The sequence below is a fragment of the Haemaphysalis longicornis genome, unplaced genomic scaffold (genome assembly GCF_048455015.1).
Source record: "Haemaphysalis longicornis isolate Haplotype H1 unplaced genomic scaffold, Haemaphysalis longicornis Haplotype H1 scaffold_4, whole genome shotgun sequence".
NCBI lineage: Eukaryota > Metazoa > Arthropoda > Arachnida > Ixodida > Ixodidae > Haemaphysalis > Haemaphysalis longicornis.
In genome coordinates, this window is record NW_027526361.1 from 221,079,656 (window position 1) to 221,092,073 (window position 12,418).

Below are 12,418 nucleotides of genomic sequence, written 5' to 3' on the forward strand. Positions count from 1 at the left end.
TGCACGGCTCGCCAACCTTCCGGCAGAAGTGGTCAGCCCAGCATTCAGTCAAAGAAGGAAAATATTCGATTCGTGTTCAAAATTTTGAATATTAGCTCACCGCTGCAAGTAATGTTTCGTAACAGAGTTGGGCCACCTTGGTCATGCTGACAAATACGGGGGAAGCACGGAATTTGTTGATTTTTAAGTAACATTTTTCGTTTATTTGCTTCATACTCTGAGTTTTCAAGGTCTCTCAGTCAAAAAGGGGTCGCTAAGTGTCGGCCGCAGTGACAAAGTATTTTTGCGAGTCAGTGGAAAAAGCGTCAATTTTAGAAGGTGCTGTATCTTTGAACGACACTACTGGAAGCAGTGACATTAGTATCGTGAGATAGGTCGATCCCCAATGTTGCATTTTCCGAATGTCCCATCTCTTTTATACTTGCTGGCTCGCTCGCACGTGCATGAATGGCAAGGAAAAGAAGAGCCAGGGAAATGAAGCAGTGGGAATGAAGACTCCTGTGTACAGTGAAATGTCGATATAACGAACTTCGGGGGACCGCGGAAAATTGCCCGTTATTCTGAAAGGTCGTTGTAGCGAACATCGCAAAATTTAAGACAACAAACAACATTTCAATGCCTAAAAGACCTACCTGTAGAGCTGTGCATCCTTGAAGTCATTTTTCAGAAAAAATGCACAAGTGATCATGAAACAATGTACGTTTATTTAAAGTACTTGGCAATTTTCTTCTGGTGCGTACAGCCCAAGCTTCCTAGCACGAAGGACTCTAACTCTTCCATATTCCTGTGGACTAACTCCTTGGCCGCGCGGTCATTCCCGGAAATGTGCGATTTTAGTACGCTGTCCAGCACATCCGCAGTCGTCACGTGCAGGTCGCAGTCGATCGAGTGCTGCAGCGGTACCCTCCAAGGCATAGTCGTTAATGCGACCTCACTGCCTTCTTCATCCTGAACGCTCATGCTCTGAACATTGTCCTCTGTGGCCAGCTCCGCTGATGCCTATGAGGATCCAGAAAGCAACCCGAGCAGCGGCAGAACGTAGAAAAACTCGAGGTGGGGCGCGAATAGCGCGGCCGCGGCTTTGAGGACGGAAGAGGCCACCCATGCTTCATTTTTTTCCTTCTCCTCACGTTATTTTTTCTCTCTCTCGCATCGGCTCGCGCATACCGCGGAGCAAGTTGCAAGACGTCCTCTTCTGCACTGCGCTTTGCCGTGTTGTCTGCTAGCATACGGCTCCAGTTGCCGCGATTGCTTATTGGAAATCTAACAATCTCCGGCATTGAAAATATGAGATCGTTTTACTGAGGCTTTGTTAACATGGTACTGAACTGAATAAAACGATCGTTATTTTGAAAAGTTCGTTATTCTGAAGTACGTATTAGTGAAAAAATTTTACATTAAAACTATAAGCAGTCGGCGTGGGATTTCTTAAATGCTCGTTAATCTGAAAAGTTAGTTAATGTGGTGTTCGTTGCCCCGAGATTTGACTGTAATACAGCACCAGAGGAGAACATGGGACAAAAACCAGCACTGGAAGCAATTATCTCTCCTGCTTGAGGCAATGATCTTTCCTGGGGCCATGATATCTCATCCGTGCCTGTATTAATATTGTTACTACAAAAAATTGTTACGTTTCTGAGAGAACTTTGGTGGATGGGGGGATCGAGGAATAGCCGACGACTGGGAGACACTTTGAGTGTTCGTCATCTGAGCCGTGGTGCCGCTCTGTTTCTGCCCAGGTGGCGACGGTGCTGCGGCTGCTGTCGTACATCTCGTTTGCGGTCATGCTGACGGTGCTGTTCTATGACGTGGGCAACAGCGCCACCCGGGTGATCAGCAACGCAGGCCTCTTCCTGCTCTGCCTCACCATCGCCCTCTTCCAGTCCGCCATGCCCACCGTCCTCATCTGTGAGTGCACCGCAACGATACCGGAGCATCTTTTTCCTGGTAGGGTTGGTTGGGGTGGTTGTGAGTAAGGGATTCGTCTCTTCTGGGTGGATCCCTGTTAAAGAGGCCATGGAGACAAAATGGAAGGTGGGAAACAGAAAAACCCGTTTTGCCTTCCAAGCGAGAACTTCGAACGGTCGTAACTTCTGCTACAGACCAGATAGATTGATACTGTTAGTCTCATTGCACTCCTCGATTTATGCGCAGTTCACTGGTACCGTGTTTAGCTGCAGCACTCCAGCAGTTTCTTTCAAAAGCTGTAAAAAAAAAATCAAGTATAGAAATCTGAATAAGTTTGAATGTAGTCGTTTTACACTAAAACAAATTTTATACCTACAGTAAGAATGAAAAACTACATACAGGTGAACCTCGTTATAAGAGACACTGATGTAAGAGACAAATGGTTATAAGAGACACTATTCACCCACATGGTTGGCTGCCCTATCTTTCTCATTAAATCGACCTCTTTTATAACAGACATTGGATGTAGAAGATTGGTTATAAGGGACAAGTCATCCTTGAAGTTTAATCAATAATCTCACTTGTAACAGACATTTTAACTTCAGATGCAGTGCCACCAGTCTCTAATTGCAGTTGCTTCCATTGTGGAAACACAGGTGGACGACAGACACCTGCAGTCGCTATTTATGATAATTTCAGCAAACACAAAGTGGTTCAGTCAGCTATGAAATGACGATGAGAAGCCCTGCCAATGGAAATGCAACTGACAGTAGTGGTTGAAGCTTACTGCCATCCATTGGATGCAGCGCGGTCGCACATGCGGGCTCTCCCACTCGCGTAGCTCCCAATCAAGAAGCACTGCAGGTGTTGAGTCCTGCAAGCGTAATGAATAGCCTGAACACACAGCGGAAGAAGCTGTGCGCTCTGGCTATTCATCAGGCTTGTGAACTCAACATTTACGATTCATCTTCCACAAACAAAGGAAAGTAAAAAAAGCTTGCAGAATCGGTTGTAAAAAAACAGTGTAAATACAGTCATGAAGCAAACAAAGTTTCATAAATTCTGGGGCCAAACATTAATTAGAATGAATCTTTTGAAACATGCTGTAGCATTCTTTTCAGTTTAATTTTAGTCATACGGTGCCCACATTGAACTAGGGTCTGATTAGTAAGTGAAAACATGGTTCCCTGCTTATAAGAGACATCTCGTATAAGAGACAGAAACTGCTCCCCGGTACGTGTCTCTTATAAAGGGGTTCAACTGTATGTCCTCAAATTTTTGTTCTCATAACTGTAAAAATAAAGTGAATAAATAAAAGTAAAAATAAAAATAAACAAAAGACTGCTTTGTCCTATCACAGGGATACCAACTTCATCGCAAACTTCAGGCAAGTACTCGAGATATCAAGGAAGACACATAAAGCAGACTTCCTGGCCACTTTGCAGCGTTTTCCCTTCGACATCACAGACTATTGTTTGTGCTTTTGGTGGCCACCTGCGCATGCCGCCACCAAGAAACATGATTGGGCAACTGCAGTGGGGCCTCTAGTTCGGTTTCGTTGCACTGTTACTGGAATGAAAACGTGCAGTTATTGCACTGGTAACCATGTCTTTAATACTGGCTCACATCACGTCACTCCTGCCCATATTATGCCACTGCAGTGCAAAATGGCAAAGTTTCTCAACATTTCTTGCATTTTTTCAGTTAAAAAGACACAAGGCTAGTTCTTTGAAACTGAACAAAGTTGTGTGTTGTCCTCGTGTCCCCTTTAAGGGAGGACACTGCTCTTAAAAGAACTTTTTTAATTTTTAAGTACCGTAATTACCCGATTCTAACGCGCACCCGATTTTCCGGACAAAAAAAAACGAAAAACTTGCACCTCCGATTGTAACGCGCACGGAACTTTGTGACCCAGACAAACGAATGCGGGAGAAATGGACGATTTATTTCCCGAATCTCACCCATCTCACTCCTCGTCGCTTTCCGCTGACCACAACATCTCGTCCTTGGTGGCGTCAAGCGCGTTCACGATGCCACACTTCATAACGGACGTTCAACCATGGTCGATGGGATCGTGGCCCACGCCTCTCACGCCCATCCTGCGAGCTTCTCCAGAGGCGCACGCTTCAGCCGACCGCTCGTTTTGAACGCGTGAGAGCCGCTGCTGCCACTGCTGTTATCGAGCGCGCAAGTGGAACGATTTGACGGTTTGTGTGAACACCGATAGAAAAGCCTAGGAGCCTATGCTTCCTGCGTCCGAAAAATCGTTGCCAAAAGCTTTGGCGCCATCTAAAGATGGCGATGGCGATGGGTGGGACGAAATTTCCGTTGTTTCGGCAGTTTCGGTTTCGTATCCGATTCTAACGCGCATGCGATTTTTCGACCTATTTTTCCGGAAAAAAAGTGCGCGTTAGAATCGGGTAATTACGGTAAACCCTGTGAAACTTGTCAGCCTTGCTGCTTTTCCCCCACTGATTTCAAATATGGCATTATTTTTTCAGTTGTTCAATTAGGTCCTGAGATAATTAGAGGTAATTAACCATTTTTGGAGGAACAGTAGACAGCAGTGTGTTTGTGAGAAAACTGTAATCTTTACATTTTCCAACACTATGAACCCTGGTGAGTGCAATAAGACAATCAGTATTTTGATGCATCGCTTGGAACTGATTTTACAGCTCATTAAACTTCAATGTTTGAAGTTGGCACTCAAAATGGCTCCTTGCCACTGGTGCCACCAAGGTTTAATGAGCTGTAAAATCAGTTCCAAGCGATGCATCAAAATACTGATTGTCTTATTGCACTCACCAGGGTTCATAGTGTTGGAAAATGTAAAGATTACAGTTTTCTCACAAACACACTGCTGTCTACTGTTCCTCCAAAAAGGTTAATTACCTCTAATTATCTCAGGACCTAATTGAACAACTGAAAAAATAATGCCATATTTGAAATCAGTGGGGGAAAAGCAGCAAGGCTGACAAGTTTCGCAGAGTTTACTTACAAATTAAAAGAACAAGTTTTTAAGAGGAGTGACCCCCCTTGAGGTGACAAAACGGGTCTCCAGCGAGGGGGATGATGTTGTAGAAACTGGCTAGTCATTGTTAGCTCTGTTGGCACAAGTTCCAATAAAAGAGTAACACAAACGAACTTGAAAGAGCTAGCCCAAGTGACCCTAGGAAGGTATACAAAAAGTAACGCGATATTAGCTTGTGGCCACCTAATGTTGTCACATAATCAACACAGACACAAAGTTCTTGTAGTACAGTCGAACCTGGGCATAGCGAATTATTGTCTATATCGAACAATGTAAACACCCCCTTGTAAGTCCCATTCAAAAGTATAGCGCTCTGTTGTATGTGTGTAGCGAACTCCCAATCACAGGCACATTCGATATACCCAACGCCACGCCACAGGTGCCCCTGCAAGTGCGCTTCTCCTGATGTGGTGCTGGTTATGATGATGATGATCGACTTCTCGCGGGCACTGCCGCGTTTGAGGAGAAGGAGGCTTCAACGTCGTGTCGTGTCGCTTCAATGGCCTTCAACACCTACTCGCACGCTAGCATGGGGGCAGCCACATGGCAACGAGAATGCGAAGAGTGATTAAGTGCGAAAGGCAACAAAAGAGGAAGGAAACCAAGTGGACGTGCTTTGTAAACACTTTTGTAAACTTTGGAAACACTTTTGGGACAGCTGTGATGTTTTGCAGGTACATTTTTTGTTACCTGTAGCTGCAAATAAAATTACCACAGAAAGTTAATTTCTTGGGAAATTTTTAATCGTCAAAACCAGCGTCTCACCTTAACCAATACTACTTCGAATTTCTACCAGATCTTTTGCTGGGGAAGTGGAGCAGTTTTTGGTCAAAATACAAATGTAAACTGCTGAAGGCTTGTGTAAGCTTTGCATGAGCTTGCTTTATTGGTAATGTGTGTAAAAATGAAGTCAAAGGCTCCATAGTTGCAATAGGTTGAACAATTTCAAATGCTCCATAGTTGGGCTAACTTGAAAAATGAGAAGAAAAAGAGACTCACTTTCTTTCCTTCTTTCTTTTTGTCCATAGTTCCAACTGAGTTGAGTGTGCTGCTGAGGGAACATCGAAACTGTTGGTACAGTCCGTTCATGTACTACATTGCCAGGATCATCACGGAGCTTCCATTCACGGTAAGTCGGGCAGCTGAACTGCAGTGTCGTAACAAATGCTTTCTTTGTTGTACCAATTTAACATCGATCGCTTCGATTGATGATTACAGCACCTTGCTTGGTTGTATTTCAGGCATTAAAGATATTGTGTGGTTAGGTCAGGAAATTCTCTTTCAGAATAAGTTTTGTTTTTGGGATTGAAGTATAACTTTTCAATGCAAATGTGAGTCTTCTGAGATTTGGAGATGAAGTGTATTTCTCTTACGCCACTCCTTCCGGAGAAGCAAAAATCCCATTATTTTGCAGCGTTCGGTTTTTTGGATTGGGCACCGCTGTTGAATGGGAAGATGACCTCTGATCGTTTGATGTATGCTACAGCAGGGGTAATGGGTCAACTGGGCTCAGAACATCGCCAGTGGTTTTATTGTCACTGCCAGCATCAATGAAGGTCTGACGGTACGGCCGTGAGCCATTACAGGTATTTTTAGGAAGTTAGTGGCAGTGTCACTTTCGTATTCGCCGCAAAAATTTCTTATTAGGTGCTACTGTACCACTAGCCAGCTACGAGTCGATAGGTCATGACACTTTTGTCATACACTACATGTCCCCGAGAAAAGCGTGCTGCTCGCAGCTACCACTGTCTATTCTGGCGCAGTCTTCAAAATTTTCATCCTTGTGTCTTCAGGCAAAATGTGCAACAGTGCTACGCAGTACGCTTTTTAAAGGGGCCGTGAAGATAAAATACAAGTTTATTAGAGAGACTACTGTGCCTTGAGAACAATGATGTCAATTTCATCACAAACGATTTCATCACTTCAAACAAATAATCAAGATATTGAAGAAAACTTACGAAGCAGTAATGACAACCCAGCTGCTTTCTGGTGACTTTTCTAGGACGTCCCAGGATTTTGTTTGTGCGATTGGCGACCGCCGTAGTGAGCCGCCGCCAGAAAACATGTCTGGGCGATTTCTAGTTCCATCTTACCATATCCCTCGAATGCTAACATACATTAACACACTGGTAAAGATGTTCTTAGTGCTAGCTCGTACTATGTCACTCCTGTTCATATTATGTCCCGGTGATGCGAAATTTGAGGTTTTTTTTAATACCGTATTTACTCAAAGCTAACACGCCCTCGATTGTAACGCACCCGTTTTTCGCGGTCCGAAGAAGAAAAAACCGCGACGTCCTCAATTGTAACGTGCACTAGACTTTGATTATTTAATACAAAAATTCAACCTTTTCTCTCTTGGAACAAGCATTGCGCCAGTCCCACACGCAAGTCTCCGGCACACTGGACGCACGTGACGCGGCCTGATCCCCATCGCTTTCCGCGCACAAGATTACTTTCGTCTTCCTTGAACGCAGCATCAAAGCAGAGGAGACAGAAAGAACAGAGGAACACAAAGAAAGGCTACACAGACAACAAAGACAAACATTCGCCGACTACAAAGTGCCGGCTACACGTTCAGTAGTCAAGCAGCGATCTTGAAACTTCAATGGCAATACGGCCATACAGCGCTGCAGTTTGAGTCGCACTCGATTGTAATGCACATGTGACTTTGGGACCTATTTTTCTGGAAAAAAAGGTGCATGTTAGATGCGAGTAAATACGGTATTTATCACATTGTTGGGGGGACAACAACACCTTTCATGACTGGCATGGAACTGAGTGAGTTACCAAAGCCTAGTTCTTTCAAACTGAAGGAAGTCGTATTTTGTCTTCACGGCCCCTTTAACGGCTCTTTAGTAAAAGCATAGTGGCTTTGATTCTAAAGCGTTAGCGCCAGTTTCTGCAGTCGAAGCTTTAATTTCAAGTCACAAATTGGCAAAGCTAATGATTCGGTGTAAATGAATAAAGACACCGTGCAAGTTTATTGACTTAGAATCGAAGTGCCCAAAAGCACATATTTCTGGGATAATGCACTTCATTACTGAAGGTACTCCGAAGTGTTGGTGGAAGCTGCTTTGGGGCTACTTTGAAATTAAAAAAAAATGGAATGAAAGGGAGTTGCAGTTCTTGTTCAAATGGCCCTTGACGCAAACGTTAGTTTCTATTTGATCGTTTTAAAGTGCTACTTTCACAGCTGAACAAAATTTTTACTTGTAACCATTCGCACACAAGTGCTGCATTATTACTTTGAGTCTTCTGGCGGTGATCCAAGCTATTGCTCCTTGAAAAAGTGGTCTTTTACGTCACCATTACATCAAATCCAGCTCGTCGAGCGCCTCATTTTGATTGCTCTCGTGGAACTACTGCCAGTGCATACAACTTGTGCAAGAAAGGAACACAGTTGCAATCATCAGCTTCTTACCCAGTGAAACCAGTTTGTTTTCTCTTTTATTCCCGATGGCTGGCTTCTGCAGATCTGTGGGCCCCTGGCCATGATGTCAGTGCTGTACTGGACGACGGGCCAGCCGCAGGAGATGTGGAGGGCGGCCACGGTGGTCATGTTTGTCATCCAAGTGGGCTCCGTCTCCCAGGGGCTCGCACTGGTGGTCTCCGCCCTCAGCAGCATACAGGTGAGGGTCGTCGGCCTGATCGAAGGGATCGCACGTGCCCAGGGAGCGGTGCAAATGTTTATTCTAGCAGGGATTTGGGCAGTGAAGCGCTGATTATACAGTGTGACCCTCGTCCCCCGGACTTGCGATGACCCGGTTCTTACGACGGATCACTGCAGTCCCAGCAAACTCTCTATAGAAACAATGCATTAAAGGCCAACTGCACTCAAAATTTCGACCTCTTGAAAACCCTATTTTCGTATAGTCTGCTTAAAAAGAAAGCAACATGCAAAATACAACAGCTGAAATACGCGCGTGGACGCCGCAAGCGGCCAGCAAAAATCGGCGATTTTGAAACCGAAACCGAGCAGAGCGCGGCCATCGCAGTGACGTTGCAGCCGTCCAGCGAGCGGCTGGACGGTCACCAGCTCGGGAGAAGGTCTGCGCGCAAGCTTCACGCGCGCACGTGCGCAGCCGAGCTCGACCGGTTCTCCGGCTGCGTGGCTGAGCAGAGGAAAAAGCCCCCGTCGGCTGGAACGTCACAGGCGCGTCATGGCTGTTTACGCGATCCGCCGGCAGGTGCAGCGTGGTCTGCGGCGGAGCTTTTTTAAACGCTTACGGCTGATTAACGAGGCGTTTTACGGGGCTGCCACTTGTGTCACAGCTGATTTGGGGGTACTTACTACACATTAAAAATAGATTTGATCGAGGTGAAATTTGAGTGCAGTTGGCCTTTAACAACCCCGATTACACAACGCCCAGGCGCACGCTGTCCACTTCTTGCGACGGACCCTGGCGGTGATAAACTGGCATTTTTCCTATCTTTTACACCGCTTCGCCGCCTCGTCTCGACCTTTCTTCAAAGGTCTGCAAGCAGGCCAGACCATTTGCTGAAGAGATGCAAGCAAACAAGCAGGTACTGGCAGCTTTGACAGTTCCATGTGGCAGCAGAACGCCAACGCACCAACCACGACAAGTCGAAGTCTGGGTGGCCAGTGGACCGCGAATTTGAGGATCAATTTCAATTTAAATTGATCCTGACTTCATAACAGGGAGCCAGAGTTAATTTGATCCCATTTTTTCCCTTCTTATCATCTCTGTAGGCCGCTGGGCCAGCCCCCTCTCCAATGAAGTTTCACCTATTCATTTTGAGCTGGATATGTAACGAAGGAATTCAGCGTGATGAGCAAGTTTGTTATAATTGGGCTCAATTATAGTTTGAAGGGTACTTTTCTGTTCGCGTGGCGTATGGAGCTTGTCACCAGTGTCGCAACACGTGCACCAGCGAAGGAAGTGAAGTCTAGGTCGAGTGGCAGTGCAACAGGTTCCATTTGTGGTTACCGTAGTTAGACGACCACAGGAGCAGGGGAGCAGAAACTGCTAGACGGCTTCCTTCTTGTCTCGTCAGTTCTCTTTATGTTCGTGATGAGGTGGCTTTAAAGGGGCCATGAAGACAAAACACAAGTTTGGTTCATTCAAAAGATTGCCTCATTGGAATATTAATACTAACAGCACTTTTAACGTAAACTCGCCCAAGTAAGCTATATAATCACGAAAAAAAGGAATGGCCATGAGACCCACTAGCTCATTTCCCACAACAGAACCTATGATGCCATACCAGCCAGCCCTGTGATTGGTGGAGGCCAGCAAAAGCAAATGCAAATTAGGCAAAGCAAACGCAAATCCTGGACCAGGAAGAATTTTTCTTCAACTGCGAAGTTTATGAGAAAGCTGTATCGCTTTCCTTTGTAGCCGTATGGCTGCATTTAGGTGGATGTCAAACTTTCCTTTGCAGGCGGAGCTTATAAGCTTGCCGAACGAGCTATTTGCGCTTAACTTTAGGGCACATTCTTTTTAAAGCAGTAAGAATGGTAGAACAAACAGTGGAAGTTATGAAACCACACGTAAACATAGAATTACGATGCGTACTGCTGTTGGTACTGCGTGCACTACGCTTGGTTTAGCTGCACCGGACTGTGGGGCTTTGGGGTTGTCTCAGGCGACATTGGCCGATTGACGCAACCAACGGTGTCTTACGTGACCATATTTGTCGAGCGAGCACTGTTTCACGAAACGATCATTTTCTCCTTGAACAAAGACAAGCCAGGTTTAAATACGGTCAAAAACAAAGCAAAGGCAGGAAACGGCTTTCCGCGGTATGGTGGCGTCATCTAGGTCCACTAACAGTAAGCATGGCTTTGCAATCGGCTGCAGAGCGGTCAGTTCCTGTGATGTCATTGCAGACCACGAAAACACACGGTTTAGCGGGAAAATCAGCATTTTAACTCAAATTGATTAATTTCTCAGTGAATAAAACATCGTTTGCATCCGGACAAGCGTGAACAAGACAAGCTTCACTGACGCTTGGTCTCAGTCTTGCCATCGAAGGCACACCAGCTTGGCTGTCTTGAGCGGGCCGTTCAGCACAACAAAAAGCATGAATCCAGACATCCACTAGGTACAGCTGGATGGCAGGCTGCGAAATCTGCAGGCAAATTTTCATGACACACTGTCTATTTATTTATTTATTTAAGAATGCCTTGCAGGCTGTGTTACGTGGCATTGAGTGAGGGGGGGATACACAAGCAATAAACAAAATCAGTGCCGCATTACAGAGCAATACACTGGGACTGCATAAACGCGAGAGAGGGGTCACAAACAGCAAGAGCAATTTGGCAGCAGCAAGGAAAAACCAGCAAGAACAGCAGAAACAAAAATGTAAAGGCTTTATACAATACTAGCATAACAAATGTTTCAGTAGTTGTTCACGGAAACTTTCACGGTCAGTTAGGTTGGCAATGATGCCGGAAGATCATTTCAGAGTGCAATGAAGCGAGGCAACGCCAGCGAATTCTTTTTTTTCAAAGATCTGCTTCGTTGCTTGTGTCGTCATTTTGAATGAGTGAATGAATAAACAAATGAATGAAGTTTGACATATGCAACGGCACTGTAAGGGAGAAGGGTGGCGGCCTACATGCATGAATATATTTACGAAGCAAGGACAGGAGGGCAGCTGTGCACGATCTTTCTAGAAGCTGTAATGAAAGGTCATGTTTTATTTGTGGGATACTTGAGGAGCAGCCGTAAATGCTTGAAATGAACCGTGACACTCGCTTTTGCGCAGCTCCTAGCAAGTTACTGAGGTTGACTCAGAAAGGAGAGTATATGAGTGATGTGAATTCCAACTGCGGGTGAACAAGCGTCAAGTAAGCCTGTTTGCGGACATTATTTGGGGTGTTTCCTAGGTTTTGACGTAAGTATCCGAGTGTTCTCGACACATTTACAGATATTTATGTTACATATGTCGCCCGTCAGAGGTTAGAAGAGAGATGAAGGCCGAGGTATTTATACGGTGATGACCTAATACATTGGAGTTATGAAGTAATCAAAGGCAATAGTTGTTTTTTTATGGCTGAGGGATATTACTTTGCATTTAGATAAATTTAAAGTCATTTTTTATTCACCGCACCAGTTTTTAATTAGATTAAGGTCTTCGGAAGGCAAGGTGATCATCAGTACTACTTATAGATCAGTATATAGTGCAGTCATCTGCAAAAAGTCATATTGAGGAAGATTTACTATTTGGGAGATCATTAATGTAGATTAGAAAAAGCAGTGGCCCCAGGACGCTACCCTGAGGGACTCCGAAGGTGACATAAGAATGTGGGAGGAAGCATTATTAACCACAGTGAACTGTTATCGAAAAGATAAAAAGCTGGGAATCCAGGATAACTTTAGTGAATCTAAATGAAGCTCTGTTGATTTTGAAATGAGACGGGAGTTAGCTGCATGGTATAAGGCTTTATAAAGATTAAAAAAAATGCGGTCATTTTGTAGATTATTATCCATATTGAAGTGAAGATTAGTG

General features: G+C 44.9%; 1 protein-coding gene across 1 annotated transcript in view; it reads left to right on the top strand.

The window, feature by feature from the left end:
• LOC144179647 (ATP-binding cassette sub-family G member 1-like) overlaps window positions 1-12,418 on the top strand; it is an 82,556-nt gene that overhangs the window by 59,458 nt on the left and 10,680 nt on the right. Inside the window, exons 10-12 of the mRNA XM_077708084.1 lie at window positions 1,740-1,908; window positions 5,968-6,068; window positions 8,416-8,571. Of these exons, the coding sequence (XP_077564210.1) occupies window positions 1,740-1,908; window positions 5,968-6,068; window positions 8,416-8,571 (426 nt within the window). The remainder of the gene's footprint in view (window positions 1-1,739; window positions 1,909-5,967; window positions 6,069-8,415; window positions 8,572-12,418) is intronic.